Source organism: Lutjanus erythropterus, chromosome 17 (genome assembly GCF_056507025.1).
Source record: "Lutjanus erythropterus isolate fLutEry1 chromosome 17, fLutEry1.hap2, whole genome shotgun sequence".
NCBI lineage: Eukaryota > Metazoa > Chordata > Actinopteri > Lutjaniformes > Lutjanidae > Lutjanus > Lutjanus erythropterus.
This window is the reverse complement of record NC_139333.1, coordinates 21741931-21766100: the sequence shown is the minus strand read 5'-3', so window position 1 is coordinate 21766100 and position 24170 is coordinate 21741931. Positions and strand designations below refer to the sequence as shown.

The window sequence follows — 24170 nt, the reverse complement described above, 5'->3', positions numbered from 1 at the left end:
AGAAAACCCTGGAAATACACTGTTTACACCAAAGTTAGTTTGTATATGTGGGGTTTTCGCACGCAGTTTAACCAGCCAAAGAGACCCGATTGACCCTTTTCCCATTACCAGTCGACCCCGAGTCACAACTCATGTCTGTGCTGGAGAGCAAAGCCAAAAGACATTTTTCAAAGTGTCTGTGTGTTCAGCTCTCAGCAGTTTTGTAGCTTCTAACTGAATCTCTGTTGTTTGAAGTTTAGTTTCTTTCCCGCTTTTAGGAATTTGCTTTCAGCCGTGTTAAGTGACTGCCAACCAAACAATTCCTGATTTTGCTGCTTGATAATAAAAGCTTTTCCGTAGCAAAATAACAGGGAGTAAGGAAGTCGATATAAAAATGTTTATATACCACTCAAATGCTCAACTAAAGACGAGCACCTTCAAGCAGGTGCAAACTCTGCCATGTTAGGCTGATGCACCGAGTTAAAGCAAGTCAACAAGTGTGTGCATGAAAAAAAAAAGCAAAAGAGTGGACAAGCCTTCACTGCCTCTGCAGAAAAAGGGCAAAAATCAGGGGAGACTATAAATACTGTGACTGCTGCAGAGTCATTTTACCTGTGAGTGAATGCTGATTGTACCCTTTCCCAGTGAAGAAAAAAAACAGATGTTAGTGGGTGTCAGTGGGTTTTTTGTCTAGTTTTACACAAGGGCTCTAGTACTTTTTTTCTAGATCTGGGTACAAAAAGGAACAAATGCATCATTTGACCAGAAAAGCTCCGATACTAGTTGGTTCTTGGTTATTTTGGTCGGTACCTTAAAAGCATCGAGTGCTGACACCTAGCCCTAATTGTGATATTTCTTTATTTAACCTTAGTGTTTCACAACAATAAGAGAAAAACAAGCAAAAAAACTAAAACACACTGTCATTAACCTTTTCAGAAGGCAAAAAAAGAAGAGAATGTTAAAGAGATAAAGAGGGACAAGACAGTTTAAAAATGACCAGATATCCATTAATCTTCCAGCCAACTTTTTTTTTCATTCAAGTGTTTTGGTATTTTTATATGAAAGTGACAACCTCAAGAAGAGCGAGCCACTCCAGCCTCATCTTTTGATAACTCCCATTTGTCCCTGCCACTTGCATGATCGCTTTTGCTCTTTCTCTCCTCTTCCCTTTTCTGTTTCTCCACTCTTCTCTCCCTGACACAGTACGCTCTCTGACTTAGCAGTGTGAGTGTAAAGAGTGTGCTTGTGCTGAGCATTTTGATGTCGAGAGAGACGAGCACACACAGGCTCTGCTTTATTAATCCAGACCTCCTTCTATGACCTGTGAGCAATTCAGCAACATCACAAAATTTCTCCTCTGCATCGGCTCTTTCACCTCAGCTTTTAATGTTTTGTATGTCATGTGCATTTTGGGTGATTGAGGGTGATTCTTGAATAAAAGTGCTGCAAAATGGGCAAAACAGTGTTAGCGTGTGGGTGTGTGTGTGCCTGCGCCGCTTCAAATGCACAAAATTGTTACAGCCGTGATCGTTCATGCGCGTGATTCACTGCATACATCTTAATTTGCTCACATGGATTATCATATCATCGTATTAAATATGTAAATGTGCCAGTGGAGGGTTCACTTTGACAGCGGCAGCCTCGTTTAAACACCATCAGTCTTAATGAAGCAACACAGAGCGCATTCACCACTGATACAGATAGCTCTCTGTTTGGCACATCATCTGTCGGCTTGTTTGGTTGTTTGTTTATGCCTCTGTGTGAGTCTGCGTGAATGAAAGTGAGACTCAGACGTGGTGTGTATATACGGGCTGAGAGGATGTATTTGGGAGTTTTGTTGCGTCAAGTGCTGTGTATGCATATGTATGATTATTTGTGTTTGACTATTTTTGTCTCTGTGTGGTATATTTGTACGTTCCTGCCCACATACGCTCACGTACGCATCTGTGCATACATGCTAAGTTTGTGTTGATGTGTATAGGCAAGCGTGTTAGTGTGTTTCCATGAGTGTGTCATGTGAGTTTTTGTTGTTGCAGTGTTGTGGCCCATTTCAAGCACAGCGGATGGATGGAGCGTCTCTGTGGCGTAGCTAATTAGCATGTTAGTGCTTAGTGCTGTATCTACTCCCTCAACGACACTCATCACTGATTCTCTCTGATGCTGGGGAGGGTGTGTGTGTCTGGGACTGTTTGTGTGAGTCTGCCAAATGGAAGCATTTCTGTGTGTGTGTGTGTGTGTGTGCTTTATAAAATAATGTGTGTGAAGTGTTTGCGTGATGCATGACAGAAGACGGGAGGAATAGAAAAAGAAAGAAAGTCAGAGAAAAACAAGAAATGTTTGTTAAAACCTGAGAGTATACAGAAATATGAGCAGCATGAGTGTTTTAACAAGGCAATAATTAAATATTAGCATTCATCGTCTTTCAGAGGAATCATATTGTGAAGAAATGATCATGTGGAGATTATATCCGCAGCTCATTAAGTCTGTCTAAATTAATAATTCTGAACAAATTATTGCTAAAAACTAACAAAATTGTCTATTAAAGATGTTGTTTTACATGTGTGCATAGTTTTATTTGTTATTTTTCATCCATACTGCCTGGTACAGCAAATCAAAAATGTTTTCTTTGTGCAGGTGTACACCAAGATTATTTCAGTTAAATAAAACTACACTAAAAACTAAAACTAGGTTTGGATGAACACTTTAGTTAACTGAAATAAAAAGACATTAAAAAACAGACTTTATATAAAAAAGACAACTAACTAAAATACAATAAAAATATACAGGAAATGTCTATATTTGTCAGTTTGGTCACATTTGTCAACACAAACATGAGGAGCCTTACAAATGTTTATTGGCTGTGAGACGTCTACATGACTGTGAGTCAACTGCCTTCACTAGGTGTTGTTTTCAAATTGTAATACCTGTCCTCAGCTTTTTAATTCTTGCGCCTGACAAATATCCCCAATATTAAAATAAAAAGATACTAAAATACTAAAAATAATATAAATTAAGCTGAACTCAAGACAAAATAAAAAAAAAAAAAGCTAATGAAAAATACAAAGCTTTAATAATTCTGCTTTACACACAGACATTCTTCACACATGCATCCCACCTCTTTGAGACAGCCCATGAAGTTATTGCTGACAGGAGAACCGGGCAGGTCAGCGGTGCTGGGGCTCCCTCCCACGTAGAAGAAATCGTCTGAGCCCAGCATGGTGTAGTCCTCCTGGGTGTAGCCTGTGGTGGTCAGGATGCCGTCCACAGAGATCGTCACCTACACAACAAAGCACAGGGAAAGGACACGCTATATACTCACACCAAAGGCAGCGCTAAGCGCTAGCTAGGCGCTGACCAGCCAAATTAGCCCCCGTTACTCTGGTAACCAATGTGTATGCAGTCTGGTGGGGAGAAGGCCTGATTGGTTTGGGGAATTGGCTAGTTTGTGCTGTTGGGACTTTGATTTGGTGTTGGATGGATCAGTGCTAACTGTGTGGTGTGAAGAAATTGCTACTGACATTTTGTTGCTATGCACTGCTAGATGTCACTCATTTAATCTGACTATACGCTCTGTAACCACATCTACCACCTGAATACTCCAACTGGAGTCAGACTGTGTGGTCTGCCTGCTTCTGCCTGTCAACAACTATAAGTCTATTGTGCAGAATGACAACTAGATCCTGTGCGTGATCAATAAAGATTCACTGATACCCAAAGTTTCACGGCCACATGGATTGTGACTCTCCACCCAAACTTCAAAGACACGTCTGTCACTGTAATGTGCTGACTACAAAATATCTGTGCAGCATTGTATTAGAAGTAGAGGTGTCACAATTCTCCAAATCCACAATATGTTTTGACTTTTGATTTCAAGGTCACAATTCAATTCAGTTTTTCAGTTAAAACTTTTTCCTTTAGCACCGACAGCATGCCACAGACTGTCGAGTCTTGATTTGAAAAGATCAACAGATCATTGGTTTTACGCCCTGAAAACAGTCATTTCAAATTCTTCTTAAAAAGATGGAAGGTATCTAGTGTGATATAATGAAGCTACACCATGTCGTGTTTAAAAGGTTGTTTTTTCCTTCACTGGATGCTGCAGGTGTGCCATCATTCAATCTCATCCTTGGCACTGCCTTTACATAGTTGCATTGTTTTTATCTCTATATTTTTGTGATATATTTATGTATTGTACTGCTTCGTATTATTACTGAAGGACTGAACAGACGACATCAGACACTAATTTATTAAAAATTGCCCAGGAACTACGGATGAAAATTAGCTTCTTAGCTAACTCTGACACATTTATGTTGAAGTATAAATCACAATGCTGATTAATGTGCACTGTGCCTGGTAAATTAATTAATAAATAAAGGAGGAAAAATTGAAAAAAAAAAATACTGGGATAATTGCTGATTGTGCCTTTGATTCCAGTGACTGAAACTAAAAGCTCATTTCGATTGATTTTTGATTTAATATTGAAATTGTGACACCCCTAATTAACTGACAAAGCTCATCTTCTATATACGCTAGATCAACTTTCAAATTAAAAGTCCCTGCTACAGACTCCAAGCTGCTTTATCTAGTAGAGGATGTGCTTTGATTTACTTCCTAATATACTAACAACAAATGTCCTTAATGCTCCACCTAAAGTGACACTGACCGTGGTGTTCTTAATCATTCAAACAGCTCACTCTTCTATATTAGAGCCTATATGGGGGCTTTTATCTTGCACTGGTTGTAAACCCTGTCACACGCAAGTCACAGTTAGTGGTATGTTATCACCCTGTTATTCTACAGACCATAGACAGCCCTTTACTTCCCCACTACAGTATGTTCCCTCTCACTGATGGTGCCAGGCAAACTTGCCCAGCCAGGCAGGCAGGTGTTAGTAAAATCTCCACAGGCTTCTTCGTGCTATACAGGTAGGTGTTAGTACTATTTACTTGTTAGTAGTTGTTAGTTGTTGCACTGCTGACAGCCACAGTAGTGTTACTTGTGTCAGGCCAAGCTGTGTTGGGTTACTGAGGTCAGGGTTAATGATTTCAATGCTGTTAGTAGTTGTGATGATGTTATGTTGTTGTGTTGTTAGGGTGATGATGGTGTTAGTTTGTTAGTTTGTGGTCTGGGGGGGGTTTGTTAGATCAGCGATTCTGAATGGGATGACACATGGACAAAACACACACATATTGATGTACACACGCACGCGCACGCACAGGTGTTAGATGGGTTACGGCTCATTCCACACATACACACACACATAAATATATAAACATGCAGCCTGTTCCTCTCTCTGCATGCAACCGCTGGCAAAGAGGACACAGTAGATTTACAAAAACGACAACAAACGGAGGACAGGATGAATCAGAGGCACCATGGAGAACATGCAGTGGCAGAGTGGAGGACGAAAAATCAAAAGAAGAAAGAGAAATAAAGAGTAAGGGGGGGAGGAGGGACCTCTCTTTCCATTTTACAGACCAATCAGAGAGGGGAAGGGTTTCTGAGTCACGCCATGCAGGAAGGGGGGGGCTCGCCATTTGCGTGCAGGTGAGGGATGAGCCAATCAGTACACGCCTACATGTCAGTCACAGAGTGATGGGGTGAAAAAAACGGTAGAGAAAGGGAGGGGAGGGGGGATTTAAAGAAAAAAAAAAGTGGTTGGCAAGGAGGGGGTACGGGGGCTTTTTAAGCGTAAAAGATTACCAACCGCATTTATCCTTTTATTGGTTTAGTTTTGATGTCTATGGTTCAAAAGGAAATAGACACGGGGCAAACCCAAACTAAGAAACAATTAGAATGATATCTACCGAACAATGGAGTTTGTTTACCATAGCGTGTCCAATGCCTGAGTGCTTTGTAGGAGAGGGGGAGAAAGGAAAGCAAAAAACTGTGAACAGAACAACTTCGGGAACAAAAAAAAGGAGAGCTAGAAGGCCTCTGGTGAGGTTAGTAGGTTGGTTGGAGTGGTTTCGCTAGGAGAAGGGCACAGGTTAGGTTAGTAGAATGAATCATTCCATGGATGGTGGTTAGTTTCACTAGCAGGTTAGTAAAGTTAGTAGTCAAGTTAGTAGTACAAACAGGCAAACGGTAGGCAGGGCACAGGTGGGTTACAAGCACCTGAGTGCTCGTCACCCTCGTTGTTCTGCAGCTCACTCTCTCTTTCACTCGCACATTCATTCACACAAACACACCCACAATTGAAGAAGCACTCACCTAGAGCTGAAAGCAGTGCTGGTCTGGTGGTTAACCCACTGTAAACTAAGACCAAAACCTCAGGTATTTTCTTCCTACCACAGCATCACTGCAGTTGGACAACAGACCACTGACCGTAGCTTCTACATTGATTAGTTTCTTGCTGCGGACTAAAGTCTTTCCTGCTGCCCACTGCCCCTGAAACATCTGCAGCAGTAGTCACTGTGGTTCACCAAAGTCAAACACACAATGGAACTATTTAACAGGGAATTAAAAATTAACGCTGCAACTGACAAACAGTTTCATCTTTAATTAATCTGACAATTCTTTCTCAAATAAACATTAATCATTTAGTCTGAAAAATGCCAGAAACTACAGTGGAAACCGCTTATAGTGACCACAGTTAGTGATTAACCGCTTATGTGGACCGATCAAAAATCTTGGGACAGAATCATTCCTGTACAAATGCTGTTAAAAATATTTTTTATACAAGACAACATGTTCAAAAATGAGTACTGCAGTCCAAATAGTAAGTTGGAGCCACAGATGGCGTATTGAGTAGGTTGAATCCTTATTTAATATGAAATCTATGGTTGCATAAGAGCACAAGACGAGAGCAACATAATACATTAGACAATAACAACTGACGAGTCCTACACCAAGTTGATCAGCTGTTTATAACTGACAATTGACTATCAATGTTAAGCTAAGCCTGAAAACAAAAGCCCACTGCTCTGAAAATACACACTCTGGAGTTTGAGTTCAGTGACTCCCAGACTCCATTAACATATTGCTCAATTTAATCTTTATAAACATGTTTTCTTTCTAAAAGATGAGCAATGATTTCTTACGACTCAGACAGACACTCATTCAGCAAAGATTCAGCATTAACTTGAACTCTCATTAACGTGAAGACGTTCCAGACCAGAATGGAAATTTCAAAGGAGAACAACCCCGTTATTTCAACTTAGCAAGTTTTCTTAATCTCTGATGAAATATTGCTTTCATTTTATCATTTATTACAGTAAATATATTACAGATTTCTCCTTTAAAACTACGGTAGGCTAATTCTATTTTTCTTTATTTCACTCCAGTCCCCCGAGGTAACTTGCCTTCTTCGGCAACTGCTTCTGATTGCTGTGTGCACAATGCAATCATGATGGTAAAAAAAAAAAAAAAGAAAGTCATTGGCAGTGAGCCTGGGAGAGGACGATTTCAAAGTTTCCATAGTCTGGTGAACACTGTGTTTAAGAAAGTGGATGTGGAGGCTGCTGAGACTGACAAAGCTGTACTGTGTTTTGAAATTAGTCAGTAAATATTAATAAAATACATTCAGCACTATTTTATATTCAAGTAATAAATATTCAAATGTTGTTTAGATGATAATCTGCATGAAAAATACAGACAGAGAAAAAAGTTCTGTTATAATAGTGGTCAGTTTAACGGGAACAAACATGATCACTGCAAGCAGTTTCCACTGTAGTCAAAAATGCTCATCAGTTTGCTAGAGACGCCTTCAAAATTCTTGTTTTGTTCTGACAAACAGTCCAAAACCCTCAAATAATAAATAATGATATAAAACAAAGAAAAGCTGCAAATCTTCACATTTGAGAAACTAAAACAAGCAAATGTTTGGCATTTTTGCTTGATAAAAGACTAAAAGGATTAATCAAGATGATCAAAATTGTTGTCATTTAATCATTTCATCGCTAACTGAAATCCAAGCATGCTTTCACAATTAATCTACCACTTGCCATCTTTTTCCCTCCCTATGACCCATTAAATCTTTCTTCTTCAGGGCTTATCAATACCATAACTAATTTTATATCTCCTCTGCTCCCCTCTCTGCTCGGTTGCTCACTCCTCCGCCTCCTGTTGTCTGGTTACCTGTCTCAGGTTGCGGGTGACCTTGACGTCGTGCCAGGCGTTGTCGTTGAACTTGCCGTTGACGGGCTCCACCAAGGCCTCGAAGGCCCCGGAGCCAAGGTTGATGACAAGTGACACGGCACCGTTCTTCAGTGCCAGGTTGACGTAGTCGGCTGACTTGCCGGTGTGCAGCATCAGGCCGTTGCGCTGCAGCGTCTTGAAGGAGAGCGTGATTTCATCGCTACTAGACTGGATGGGGTTGGGCGACAGGTCATAGCAGAAGTACTCAGAGCCCTTGAAGGTGGCAACATACTCCTCGCGAGCTGCGACAGGAAAGGGAGAGGTGGAGGAGGAAGAGGAAAAAGGAAACGGGGAGGAAGAACAAAGAAGCATGGAGCCATTATACTCTTGTTGAACATTATCATAATGATTAGAACAAAATCCAAGCTATGTAGCTTCTACCCACACTCCTCTTCACAATATGCTCAAAGATGATAAAATGGTGGGTGTTCATCAGAGCCAGCCGAGTAAAACAAAGCTCTGCTGGGCCTGGTTAAATTTGATTCGGATGTGCAGTACAAAACATATTGTTTAAGATGCCTGAAAATGTTGTTACTGTCAAGCAAAGCCTCACTGATGCCAGCACTTGGAAGAAACACTTCCTTCCATACCTCTAATCGTACCATGGAGTGGTGTGTAAACAAGCTTTGATCACTCATGTGGGTTGGAGATTAAACAGTGTGGATGTGAGAGAGACAGTCGTGAGTCTGTAGCATTCCAAACTTGTTATGAAACCTGCCATCCTCTCTTTTGAGAGAACAGCTGTGCTGGCAGTCTGAAGTGATGTGGTCTTGTTTGACAACATGGCTCATTTCGTGATGTTCATCAAATGCCAGAATGTGTGTGTCTGCGTATGTATGTGCAGCAGCGGTGCAGGTTAGAGAGGTTTTGAGAGAAAGGATGGTGAAAGATGAGGATGAGGATGGAGAACTGCAGCCTGGAAGCATCATGGCAGCCAAAGCAGATGGGATTGGCCAATTAGAATTCAGAATAACAAGCAGACAGCCAATGGCAACTTACCTTGCACACCCTTCGTGACCCCCAAGGACACTAGACCAAGGTTTTGCAATCCATCATCCTTACTCTCTTATCTACTCTCTCACACCTACTCATACAGAAGTGCACAGCCATATACGCAAGCAAGCAGAGGAACAAATATGCACACCTACACACACATCTGCGTGCAAAAAAATGATCATACTATTGTGCTGGCAAGCCGGGGTGACATTATCTGTCTCCTTCACACCCATCCCCCCCCAAAGCATCACCCTTCCTCCGCATCCACTCTAGCATTCTCCTCACCACCATCCTTACATCTCTCACACCTCCCTTCAAGCTTCACGCCACCATTCCTCTCTCCGCACAGCTCGTTGGCCTCTTTTTCTCTGCTCTGCGGAGCCTCCGGCGCAACCGCCAACTTGTAGTTCACGATAATGAGGAGAACAGAGGGGAATTTAACACACACTAGGTCAGGCTGGAGCAAGACAGACACTTGGTGAGGAACCGCTGGAGAGGAAGAAGTTGGCGGGGAAGGAGGGGGGGACTGCCACGTAATGAAAAGACTGAAGTGTAATAGGTTATTAAGGTAGTGAGAAGCAGGGAGAAGAGTGTTGAAATAGAATCGGCTGCACTTGAGTGAATATAACACAGGGAGAATAATGAGAAGGAAAAAAAGTGAGAATATATCACAATTCAAAGAGCAATTGTGGCAAATTGTCTTTCTTTTGCTTTTGTTGCATGAAAAAAAAACCAAAAGCGTGAATGCCAATATATGAGTGAGAAACAACAAGTTGTTTGCCAGCATGCGTGTGAGTTCCCCCAAGTGTGCGATTCCTTCCCTCCCAGCATGTTAATTAAGAGTGTGTGTGTGTGTGTGTTTGAGTATGCCTCAAGAAGAAAAAAAAAGTGTGTGGAAGTTTGTGTTCCAGCACGTGAATGTGTATGTGTGTGTGGACAAGAAGTATATGTGCATGAAATGTGCAGGGGTGTGGGTGGGTGCTGGTCTCTGTAAATATTGGTGTATTGCTGTCAGAAAAGCTATTACCAACTCAGGGCCTCGGGCTAGTCTTTACTGAGAGGAGCGAGAGCGAGGAGGAGGGAGGGAGGGAGGCAAGAAAACACACACATACACAGAAGGAACAGCCACAAATGCCAACCCAATCACACAAATGCACTGACACACACGAGCAGCAGACACGTAGATAAATGTAGATGAGGTGGCGGAGTGAGGAGGGGAGCCAAGTTGTTCACAATGAGAACACACGCAGCCGTCCAGCAGCATTCTAGTGGTAATTTACAGAGGTGCCATTAGGTTTCAGTGTGGTGCTCCACCATTCTGTTGCTAATTTACAGACATGTCATTAGACCAGACAGGAGCACATAAAGCATCTCTGCATCGATCTGGAAGCTCTGGCCCGCAACAACAACGCACACGCACACAAATCAGCCAGGAAAAATGCATATTGTGTGACACAAGCACAATGAGGAACATGTGTCGTGCCATGCATGTATTCCATGTGCAGACACGCCTTAAACACACACACACACACACACACACACGTGCTGCAGAAACACGCACGCTCTCAAGTGGGCAGGTTGGAGTGGATCTGTTGTAGCTCAGATTAATGGAGTGAGTCAGTATTAGCTCAGAGTAAACAGTGAGACAGACACTGACATACACACCACATGTCACACTTCATCCTGTGGAGAGCACTGTCGATCAAAGCAAGCGAGCAGGAGCACGGACGAAGACATTGAAAAGACTGAGGAAAACGCGAATGAAAGGAAAGATAGAAAGTAAATCTTTCAAGCTATTTCAATTCATTTATTTTTATATTAGTTGTTTAACTGATGCTTTCTTGGTTGGTTGTATCTAAAAGGCTGTAAATGTTTTTCACTGCTTTCAGGTCACCTTGATCTTACAGTAATGACACTACATGATTGAATAAACATAGCAAGCAATGGAAAGGAAAAAATAATCTCTCAAGATAAGTTATATCATTTTCTGAGGAGATTTTAAAGCTTTATTATCTGTTTTTATAACTCCTACCCTGTAGTTGACTCTTGATTATGTCTTAAGGGTTGCTATACATTTTTCGTTTCAAAATTCAATACTTTTTCAGACTGTATATTTTCAGACCATATTTGACATCTAGCGCTCTTTTTCCATTTTGAATCCTTAGCTAATCAGGCTTTATATTTGCGGTTGTCAAACCAGCCCTTTGAAAATTTGCCTTCTGTGTCTATTTATCGTACTATAGCCACTACGCAGAAAGCCAAAAGAGGAAGTAAACTAACCACTGCCATCTGTCATTATATTATTTTCTCTTAACAGATTGAATACATTTTCTAAAATTGTATGTCTTTGATGTTGAGTCAATTTGTACTCCTGGTATCAAATGTCAATATTTTTTAAGGTATTGTATCGAAATAGTGTGACAACACTGACTGGCATCAGACCAAGGCTCTAATGTCTCGTTGTGTCTTGACTGACTGTTATCTGACCATTGTTAATTGTATGTAAAGTCTGATTACAAATGTTTTTCCATTGCACTCAAGTCTCTTTCTTGAAAAATATATTTACTATACACCAATGAGACAGACAAGAAAATCTCTCAAACAATACCTAAACTATTTCCTGTCCTTTGGAGATTTTTAAACGCTCTTATCTTGTGTTTTATATGACTCTTGTCGCTATATTTCTATTACTTGTTTAACTAATGATTTGTTGTGGTTGCATGAAAAGACAAAATGTTTTTTCATTGCTTTCAGGTGACCTTGATCTTACTGTAATATCACAACATGATTGAATAGTTAGTAACTAATGGAAAGGAAAAAGGAATCTCTCAATCTAGGTTATTTCATCTCCTGAGAAGATTTTAAGCTTTTATTTTCTGCATTTTCTGTGACTCTTATAAGTGTTTCTTATCGGTTGATTGTTGGTTGTCTGTGTGTGATTGAATGTACCTCATTGATTGCTGGGGGGAAATTGATCACATTATATCAGAAAAGAAAATCTACTTGTAAAAACAACTTCTCAAATATTTACTTTGCTATGGAGACTTTAAAACTTTTGTTGACTCTGAGTTAAGCTTGGGCATAGTGATGGAAAAGAGTCATCATTAATGGAGCTTCATTTAAACATTGTATGTGTATCCTATACATGAGAGATACACCTACTGACATAAACCTGTGCATCTGCATATGTAATCATGCGTGACAAACATCTATTCTTGTAAACCCCCCCTGGTTAATACCACTTGTTACTGTCAAAATATTTAATGGGTGTAGATCAGGGCAGGTCAGACTACCCCGACACTGTGCAGATGAGGCAAGCAACAGGATACACACACACACACACACACACACACACACACCCCTCATATCAAGCGAACACAGCACACACACAGTACACCAACACATGTTACATGGGATATTGAATGGGAATAACTAAAATGTGAGAGATTGGTTGGTACCATGAAAATAAAGAGAGAGAGTACTTCTTGTTGTATCTCTCTGCAGACTAACTCAGATCTTCACTATTGCCAAAGGTCTTCATTTTCCTGAGTTCCTCTGACTCTGTGAGTTCTTTCCCCAAGTTTAGAAACCCACTACACTGATTCACCATGGGAGCAGGTAAATAAAAGGCAGAGCCTCCATTTTAATCCAGTGGGCGTAGAGATATTAATGCATGTAGACGCCCATGCACATTTATAAGGGGAAGCGTGGGTAAAGTGTCAATAAGTTAACACAATAAAGTTTTACTCAATGTTGTCCATTAACCATTTTACATTTTAAAGGTTTATTCTGACAGGGAGGCCAGCTACTGATGATGAACAATATCGTTGAGGATTTAGAAAATATATAGATTACAGACAAAGAGACATGATTGTAAGCTCATTATCTGATGCAGTTATAATGTGTTGCAAAATACAGCATATTTTTAAATTTAGACATCTATTTGTATATTGGGTAAACAGCATTCAGTGACTCAGCTACTTTAACAAATGAAGTAAATCTAAACATTGTCACTGAAATGCTGTTAAAACATGTTCAGACTAAACACAGCCTGTTTCAAAAAAACTCCCTTTCAAACAACATTCTGCAGCTGCACCTCAATCCTGCTCATTCAGAAGTATTAAAATATAATGTCCAATATTTTAGGAATTCTGTTCCACTAGTTTGAGCAATCACATCATGAGTGATAGGAATCATTATTCACTGACATTTTGTGCGATAAACATTTTAATGGAACTGCTCTAGCAATTTGACAGCTGCTTTGTGTGCACAGTCACAGTGAACCTCCATTCGCAAAAAGGACATACTGTTCAAAGAAATTACTGAAAACACATAAAACTTTAGATAGTACTGAGTAACAAAAAAAAACAATCAGGATTTTGAGTCTTCCTCAAAGTATAAAGCTATAGTGATCTGTTGTATGTGTGTGTAAATAAGCCAATATTGATGAGACCATTATGATTCATAGATACACTGGTCCTATTGTCTGTTACTGTATTATAAATTACAGAGTCTCACTTGAAAAACGTCACTTTTTGCAGGCAGACTTTAGACTGCTATGTGAACAAATGTAGTAAATCTAAACATTTTCACTGAAATGCTGTTAAAACATGTTCAGACTAAACACAGCCTGTCAAACAACATTCTGCAGCTGCACCTCAATCCTGGCCACTCAGAGGTATTAAAATATAATCTCCAATATTTAGGAGTTCTGTTCCACTGTTTCTGAGTTTGTCACATCAGAAGGATTAAAATAGAGTAATTCAGAATAACATCAGACTGATAATTTGTTATTAATATTATGCAGATCAGTAACAGATTTTGAGGGTGATATGACGCACAGTGTCTTCACTGTGTTTATAAGATGCATGAATCATCATGCACAGGTGTGTCACAGTTATTTTCTTTTCAGGAGCAAAAGACTGGAGAGAGGCGAAAAGTTAAAATATATCAATAATCCATTAGTTATGATAGCTTCATCAGTGCAGCAGACAAGTGAAAACACATCAATAATACTCTGACAAAACCAAACAAGGCATTTTTAATATCTAACAGCAGGAATTAGAACCTGCACAAGTGATTTGATCAATTTTTCAGGACATCTGGTCATCCTGGGTGTATTGTGTAGATTTGTGTATTGTGAGTTGTATTTTATGAATGTTTATGCTGAGACGATGTGTGTATTGTTATTCTATGAGTTGGATTTTTTATGATTGTGTATCCTGCAGGGTCTCAGTGAGAGTCTCTGATGAAATTAGACTACGATGTGGTAGGAAGGTAAGCAGGAATAAAGGAAAGGAGAGAAGTAGAAGATTATGTGAGAAATAACCAGGAAAATATGCAAGTAACTAGGGTGGGAAAGAAAGTAATTACTAGGGAGGCTATAGAGTAGGAATGTAAAAGATGGAGGGTGATTGTCATTAGACTTCGATGGCTATCATTATTACTTCTAAAATGAATAAAGCTGTCTGTGGGGAAGCAGACCTCTTAATAATCAATTAAGTAATTTCTCAAGTAAAAAAAGCAACACATTTGTTGGCTCAAGCTTCTGAAATATGAGGATTTGCTGCTTTTCTCTGTTTTATATCATAGTAAATTAAGTATTTTAGATTTTGGTCCATTAGTTGGAGAAACCAAGCAATCCACAGATGTCATTTGGGGTTTTGGCAAATTCAAACGAACATTTATTCTTTATTTTATGACATTTTATGGTTAAACAATTATTCAACCAATTGAAAAAAATGAATAGTTTAAGTGATACTGATAATAGTCTTTAGTTGCAGCCCTGTGGGACTAAAAATGTTTTTCTTTTTCTAAACTCTCTCTTGAAAAGCAGATCTTGATCGCAATGAGAATAACTGATTACTTTAAGCTACTAAAGGAATGAAAAGAAGGAGAAGAAAGCAGGAAAAAGGAAAGGAAAAGGGGAGGGGAAGGAAGCAAGAATAAAGCAAAGGAGGGAAGTAGAAAATTACACACAACAGGGCTGCCATGTCTATAGAAGCGTAGTGTAGGAATGTAAAGATGATGGGTGATTGGTATTAGACTTTCTATTATTAAACTACTGCTCTTATGAAAAAAGCTGTCTGTGGGGAGGCAGGCTGCTTCAATTGATTAAGTCATTTCTCAAGTAAAAAAGCCAAACATTTGCTGGTTCAAGCTTCTGAAATATGGGGAATTGCTAATTTTCTCTGTTTTATATAATTATAAATGGAATATATTAAGGTTTTAGACTGTCAGTTGAACAAGTCAAGCAACTGGAAGATGTCATTTTAGGTTCTAGGAAATACTGATGAGCATCCATTCTCTATCTTCAGACTAAACAATTAAATGACCAATTGAAAAAAATGACCAGCGGCTTAACTGATACTGATAATAAGCTTTAGATGCAGCCGTGTCTGACTGAAGATGCTTGTCTTCTCTTCAGCTCTCCCTTGAAAAGCAGCTCTTGACTTCACTTTAACTATCTGATCAAATTAAGCTACGAAAGGAAAGGAAGGGAAAGGAAAAAAGAACAAAGAGGCAGGAAAATGTGTGGGAACTAACCAGGAAAATATGCAAGGAATGAGCATGGGACAGAAGACAGAGATTAATTAATATGGACGGTGTTGTAATGTAAAGATGAAAGATGATTCGCATTAGACTTCAACTGTTATTAAACTACTGCATAAAGCAGTCTGAGGGGAGGATGACTGCTTAATAATCAACTGACCGTTTAAGTCATTTTTAGGTAAAAATGCCAAACGTTTGCTGGCTCTGACATGTGAATATTTGCTGCTTTTCTCTGTTTTGTATCACCGTTAATGGAATATTTTAGGATTTTTGACCTTTGGTTGGACAAACAAGCAATCTGAAGGTGCCATCTTTGGCTCTTGGAAATTCTAATGGGCATTAATACCCTATTCTCAGACTAAACAATTAATTGACCAATTGAAACAAGAACCAATAGTTTAAGTGATACTGATAATAGTCTTTAGTTGCAGCGCTATCTGATTGGAGATGCTTTTCTTCTTGTCAGCTGTCCCTTGAAAAGCAGATCTTGATCTCTCTCTATCTGCTTAAAATTAAGCTACTAAAGGAAAGGAAAGAAGGAGAGGAGAGCAGGAAGAAAGGAAAGGAAAGCAGAAACAAAGGAAAGGAAAGGAACGAGGTAGGGAGCTGTGTGAGAGATAATCGGGAACGTATGCAGGGAATTAGTATGGGAAAGAAGAATGAAATTAATTACTATGGAAGCTACGGGCAGAGTAGAAATGTAAAGATGGAGGGTGATTGGCATTAGACTTCAATTGCTATCATTAAACTACTACTCTAATGAATAAAGCAGTCTGTGGGGAGGCAGCAGGGAGAGTGGGAGAGTGAATAACTGATCTGATGGTTGCTGCTACTGGGACCAGCTGCAACTGCACCGCCCCTCTGACGATCAAACACACATCACTTGGATTTCTCTGTGTGTTTGTGTGCATATGGCGAGAGTGTGTTCGTGTATCTCATATGGCTTTGTTTCTCCTCATGGGTCTCCTCCTCAACATTTCACACACTAATTTGTCATTTCCATGGCAACCCTGTGTTACAGGGGGCTACGGCAAATATGTGCATGTGTGTTTCAGGGAGGGAGAGAGGAAGAGAGATGTGGAAGGAGGGCAGGAGAGAGAAAGAGTGATTGAGTGAACAGTACATTATCATGGACAGCTGTACTGAATCAAAATGGCGGATGGAGGCTGGGAGCACATCAGGGGAGCCTACATTATACAGCACCTGATAGAGGGAGCAGGGTGGAAAAAGATGCAGGGTGGAGAGAAAAAGGGGAGCGACGCAAAGGGGGAATTTGAAAGAAGGAGGAATAAAAGAGGGGAGATGGAAGGGGCTCATTGAGATGGGTAACACAAAATGGAAGAGAGGAGAGAAAAGAGGTAGAGGGTTAGAAAAAGAGACAAGGAAAGGGAGTGGCAAAAAAAAAGCAGGGGATGGATGGCTAGAGAGGAGGAAAAAGAGAAAAATGCTGGTGTATCTAAATCCTAGTGTAGCAAGCCTCAATCATGGCAGCCCTGTCATTCTGGAGATAGCACACTGCAATTCCCCTGCACCTCGTTTTTAGCCCACCATGCAGTTCTGCTATCAGCTCCTCTCAGACTGTCCACACACGCAAATGCACACACACACACACACACACACACACACACACACACACACACACAGGCAGCATAAACTCAAACATCCTGCATGAAGGCGCCCCTCCTTAATAACAGACAGGTGGATTAACTATGCACTCATACAGTATACAGATAGATGACCAGCGTTGTAAATGTATGTAAATGTATGCTAACATATGCATAGTCTCTATATTAAGTTAAAGTGTGAAAATCCATACAGCCAAGTTCACTAAAGGCTACGACTGCCGTTTCCATCTCTATTCAGTGATATACAGCATCTGGCTTTGAAAGCGATTGGGCTATCACATCACTGCCAAGGGAGCAATACTGTAGAGGAGGATATTACTGTCAGGGCACAAGTGACAGATTGGTGGTCTGCAACGTCGAGCTCTTATTCCTGTTTTTGTTGTTGTTGTTGTTAAATTGAAGGCATTCATTTCCAACAAGAGATATACTGTTTTAAAAATTGGACACCGGCTCTGCCAAAGGTGTTACAGGCCCCAGGAGTAAAACTAGAACAGAAACAAATCGATTAGTTGAGCAACAGAAAATTAATCAGCATTTGTGACAGCTGATTAATTGTTTATGGACTAATTGAGCATAAAGGTGAAGATGTCACATTTAGGGCTGCAACTAACGATTAAAAACACTCATCACAACTTTCCAGAGCCAAAAGTGACATCTTGATATTTCTTATTTTGTCCAACCAACAGTCCAAAAACCCAAAGACTCTTCATTTGCCATCATAAACGACATATTAAAGAAGCTGGAACCAGCAAGTGTTTGATATTTCTGCTTGAAAAATGACTGATATGATTATTAGATTATCAAATTAGTTGGCAACTAATCATTGCAGCTCCAGTCACATTTGACTCCATTTATCACTATTTCATGTCACTTTATAGATCAAACAATTTACTGACTCTTATTTTAATGAGCTATTGATCTGCAGACTGTTTTGTTTTTTCTCTGTGAATCAGAAAGTGAAAAATGCCCATCGCAACTTCTCAAACCCTAAGGTCATGTCATTAAACGTCTTGTCTTATTCGATTGTCCAAAACCCAAAGATATTTAATTAATTATAATGTTAAGACAATGAAAAATACTAATTCTCACTTTTACGAAGCTGGAACCATTACATTTGGGGCATTTTGTTTGATAAATGTCTTAAACAATTATCAAGCTTATTCATTTTCTGTCAATTAAAGTGATCTATTAATTATTGCAGCACTAAACAATTAAAACCTGCCTTTAAATGGTCGACACATTACATAATTAGTGCTAAAAGAATCTTTACTATTAAATTAATTGTCAGCTATTTTGATAATCAATTAATTGCTTTTTTTTAAGAGAAAAAAAAATGTCTAAATTCCCTGATTTCAGCTTCTCGATTGTGAATATTTTCTGGTTTCTTTGGTCTTCTATGACAGTAAACTGATTATCTTTGGGTTGTGGACAAACAAGTAATCAAGTGACTGAGATGACCATCAACAGATTAATTGATCATGGAAATAGTTATAGGGGTTATATTTATAATCTTTTGATCTGCAGATTGTTCTCTTGGTTAATGGATTAAAAAGTAAAAAAAAAATGTCCATAGCAATTTCTCAAAACCTAAGTTGATGTCATCAAATGTGTTGCTTTGCCTGTCAAACAGTTCATATTGATTAATTGAGAAATCACAGACAGATTAATAATTGTTAGGTGCAGGCCTAGTCACATTGGGTTTATTTTCATAACCTATTCATCTGCAGATTGTTTTCTGGTTAATTCATCATTTTATTTATAAAACAAAAAAATAGTGAAAAGTACCCATCAAAATGCCTCAAAGCTTAAGGTGATCAATCAAATGTTTGTCAAACAGTCTAAATCCCAAAGATTTTCAATTTATTATCATTTTCAGACAACGAAAGCAGTAAATTCTCACCCCAGAGAGGCTAAAAACATTACATTTGGAGCATTTTTATTTGAAAAAGGTCTTAAATGATTTCCAGCATTGCTCTGTTGATCGATTAATCAACTAATCCTTGCAGCAATAATTGACTAGAAAAAAAATGCTACAAATTATAGTAATGGCACAGATCACTGAGAAGAATCTTTAGTTGCAGCCCTATAGTGAAAAAAATGTTTGATTTATAAAGTCAGATAAAATAGTTCAATTGGATGTCTGCAAAACCCAAAGCTATTCAGTTTACAGTGATAAAAACAGTCTTAAGAAGCATTATTAATAGAAAAACATATTAAAGTTGAGATTGTTTTTGAGCAGATATGGTCTTATCTTTTCTAAGTGATTTTCAAAATGAATTTCCTTGAGACACAAATAGAACTCAACAAAATAATATCTTATATTGTTAATCCCTTTGAATTTCATTTTAAGAAAACAACTATGAACAACACACTTCCTTCCACTGTTTAATCTTTTATTTCTTGTCCCTTTTTGTTTCTTTTATCTGTGCTCATCTCTCCTCTCTCTGTCTGTTGCTTGAATTTGGCCTTCTCTCTGGTACCCAGGGAAACCAGCTTGTTTCCATGACAATGTCTGCAGGCAGAACAGTGTATTTGTCTTAAGCTGGATAAGATCAGAGTCAGTTTCATCCGTGTTAGACACACACACACACACATATACACACAACCGAGCAGGCATGCACACAAACACACGTACATCATGGCACATATGCACAGACTAAGACCATAGAAAAAAGATGTGCATTTGTGCATACAGGCATCCGAACTGATTTGAAACAATGAAGTTAAATATACCCACACAAAAACAAATGCCCAGATTTGCATGGATGTAGATCCACACACACATACTGCAGTGTCACACAAACACACACACACGCCTAATGAAACCCCCTTACAGCAGGTTGTTAACAAATAACAAGAGCATAAAGACCTCTTTTCATAAAGGTAATGTAATAGGCTTTTAATGAATGCTGTGGCTATTTCAGTCGTTGTAGTTACGCCAGACAAGTACCACGAGTAAATGAGTATGTGTGTGCGTGAGCAATGCCTGTGAGTGCAACTGTGTGTACGCTTGTTCATGTGTTTGTTCTTGTTTTGGCAAACAGCAAAGAAATGAACTTCAAATGCCAGATGGGGTACTGGAGTGAATCGCCAATTGGGCCACTACCCTCAGCACCCGCCCAGACACAATGGAAATTGCTAGAACAGGTAAGAGACAATTGGAGCAGCGACTAGCCTGTTTCTTTTTTCTTTCTTTCTAAAAAGGGAGCATGCGTGTGTGTGTGTGTTTGTGTGTGTGTGTATATGTGTATGTGTTGGATGAGGTATCTGCATCTCTGATGAATACCATCCTGGCTGATGCGAGACTGTGTCAAGTCGGGGAGCCCAAGGAGAGATGCAGCGCCCCTGCTGAGAAACGCTGCAGTCTTATCTCCCTTCCTGTCTCCCTCTGCGTCTCCGACCTTCTCTTTCCAACCCTCTTTTCCCACTTTCTGAATGCGCTCCTATCTTTCCTCACCATCACTTTTCTACACTCCTTTACCCTATCCCGCCCACCCCTCCTCCCGCCCTCCCTCACACACTTGCAGCCAGCCTCCACTCTATCTTTCCCCTTCATCCTCTGTAAACGGGGAGTCAGTTTGATGTCTTTATTTTTAGGCGATTACAGGGTGCAGCGGCTTTGTGTGTTCCCTATTAGTGTTGCAGTGAATGTGCAAAAATGTTAATGTGAACACTTGTTAACAGGATGGTAATTGCATACAATTACCCATAAATGTATACATTTACTAGTGGGATTGCTACACATTTCCCGTGGTGAATTCAGTAACTGTGCATCTCCCTGATAATGTGGGGGAAGAGCTCTGTATGTGGTGCTGTGACTTTCATTACAAGAACTGCATGGGTGTTAAGCATTAATGAGCACTGTAGTACAGTACCATAGTGGTTGTTAGTAGCGGAGGGTGAGGCAGAATTAGTCCCATTAGTGTAAAGGGTATATCTAGAAAAATTGGGCTTTTTGCAATAAAAACTTTGTTGCAATTGCTTTTTATCACTGCTGATAGCCAGAGCGGGCACAACTTAGTTTTTAACAGTTTCTTTTTCTCACAGCTCAAAATGTGGCCATCGGGAGCCAAATTCATGCCAGTCCGTCGGGCAGGCAGCCAATCACCAGACACTTGCCTCTTAACACCAAGCGGCTCCCTCTCACCTCGAGTCGGGTACTGCTCACTTGCCCGTCTTGCTAAATTATGTAAGCATTACAACTACAGTGGCTAATGTGTGGCTGACAAATATGTTCTACTTACAAATATACAGTATGTTACAGTATTTATCTCATCCTGGATGATTTTGCAGATTTTACTAGCAGGCACAAAAATTTGGCAAATAAATATTCAATATTTTGCCATTTTGGTGATTTTAAAAGCGGAACATATCTATTACACACGGGAAAAAAAGGGACAGTTGATTCACTACACCCACGGGAACAAACATAAGGCAACTTCCTCCACTGCTGTCTACGAGGTCTACAAGTGACATTTATTTCCAATTGACTGATTAATCGTTAAGTCTATAAAATGTCAGATTATATTGAAGAAAACCCATCCAAAGTTGCCAAAACCCCAAATAATGTCTTCAAATTACCAACTATAGACTTGACAGCTGAAAAGATATTTTATTTTAGGGCAATGCCATTTTTGGTACTCATTATCGGTGTCCAAAATCACAGGATCAGATATTCAACTAGACTTTGAGCAACATGCGTAAAGACAGATGTGTCATGAGTAACACTTATGAACTGAATGAGTCATGTTAACAGCAGCTAGAACGTTAGTGAGACCTGTCAGCAGTGCTGTCAGCATGTCAGCTGTGTGGAGTTATTTTAAACTCACGTAAGAAACTAGAATTACCACCTCGCGGTTGTACGCACCCGCCAACCAGTTTATTGCCATGTCTGTATAATATATGTAGTGAAGACAGGTATTTTTATCATATTGTTGAAAGTATGATTCCAGTGATTAATTTCACTTCTTCACTTAGAGACTATTTTTACAGCAGTACAGAAGACTGCTTCAAGTGTTTTTGCAGAACATTATGTTGCTGTGAAGTTGACTTTTGACATGTTGGATATAAAATGTCATCACATCATCTTTTTATCCTATTAGATATTGTGCATAATTAGCATATTAATTTTTGAGTTATGGTAAATTAAATTTTTTTATGACAAGACGGGGACCTTTGACCCCCCAAATCTAATCAGTTTATGCTCAAGTCCAAAAGGACACGTTTGCCTAATTTGAAGAAATCCAGGCAAAGCATTCTTAAGATGAATTCAAGAGAATGGGAAGTATAGATGGATGAACTTGCGCACAGACAGACAACCCAAAAACATAATGCCTCCGGCCACGGCTGTTGACAGCACAGAGGCATGAAAAGCAAAACGGCCAAGGGCAATTTTTGTATCTATGCGATTTATTTAAATTTCATTTGTGTTTGAATGGTTCTGACACAATCAAAAATGCAACCAAAATATATGAATAAAAAGACACATCAGTTTTAACTGAGTCATGTTGTGAGCTGTGTATTTCTTCCTTTATGGAAACAGAACATAAGGCTGAAAAATCAATCAAAATTCTATTAAAATTGCAATATGGTCTACTGCAATTTTTAAATTACAGCAGGTCCAACATTTGTTAAAGGCACAATTCATGTCAAAATACCATTTTAAATGAAATATTGTCAAGCTGAAGAGATGTTCTGGCCTGAACATCATATTCTACTCTTAACAAAACAAAAACATCTTTCTTTGTTTTTGGTGCAGATCCCTGCAAAAATCACAGCATAATTCAATATTTTTTTCAGTTTTCAGTTTTGGGAAATTATAATGGGTTTGCATTCACTATTTTCTGACATTAAATTAGCAAAACGATTGATGGAATAAATAATCAGCAGATTAATCAATAACAGTCATTGATTGTGGCCCTAAATATTTATTTAAAAATCAGGAGTGGGTGATATGGACAAAATCACAATATTTTTGACCAAATACCTTGATATTGCGAGTAGTATTGTGGCAATGATTACTGGTGCTTACACAATCAGACTTTTGATAAATAATCACCAATAATGTGGATATTATGACCAAGTGATTATAGGCAAGTAACAGAAGAACTATAACAGTCTGGTAAGTTCAGAAAATGCGATCATTTTGCTGAGACGCGGCCTTTAAAACGAGAAAACAACTCTTATACCAAATCACAGTATGACGACATTCAAAATAAGACAATATCTATTCTCATATTACAATATCAATATAATACTGATATGTTGCCCAGCTCTAACTAATATTTCCAAATAACTGATGAATCATATGTGCCTATAATAATCAGAAGAGTGAAAAGTACCCATCCAAAGTTGCCAGATCCCAAGGTGACATCTTCAAATCACAACAATGGACCAACAGGCCCAAACCAATCGATATTTAATTTTAATTTTTATTTATTTATTTATTAAAGCTGCAACGATTACTCGATGACCCATTAGTCAGCAGTATTTCTCAAATGTGAGTATTTGAGGCTCGTTTTTGTCATTACATGATAACAAAGTAAGTCGAGAAAATAAGTCAGTAAATGTTTGGCATTTTTCTTTACTGTCAGAGGCAACATATTATTTATCATTTTTTAAAGTTGTTGATCCATTTTTAAATGGCTGATAGTTTAACAATGTAATTATTTGGGCTTTCCCACATAAAAAACAACACTTGAGTGAAATCATTGTAACGGCATAACTAAAACAATATAAACATGTTTTTTTTTTATTTAGTTTAGTTCAGTTTAGCCTGTGTTATATTAAGGAGTAATCAGTCATTGTGTGATTTATAATTAGGATTGTTAGATGATGATGAGTAAGAGGGAGGAGACATGCTGTACTTTGCTGGTACTG

At 39.0% G+C, this 24170-nt stretch overlaps 1 protein-coding gene across 1 annotated transcript in view; it reads right to left on the bottom strand.

The window, feature by feature from the left end:
• The window catches only part of nrxn1a (neurexin 1a), an 85807-nt gene that overhangs the window by 46939 nt on the left and 14698 nt on the right, over positions 1-24170 (bottom strand). Inside the window, exons 5-7 of the mRNA XM_084741093.1 lie at positions 8059-8360; positions 5808-5831; positions 3095-3256 (exon numbers count right to left, since the gene is read on the bottom strand). Coding sequence (XP_084597219.1) covers positions 3095-3256; positions 5808-5831; positions 8059-8360 — 488 coding nt within the window. The remainder of the gene's footprint in view (positions 1-3094; positions 3257-5807; positions 5832-8058; positions 8361-24170) is intronic.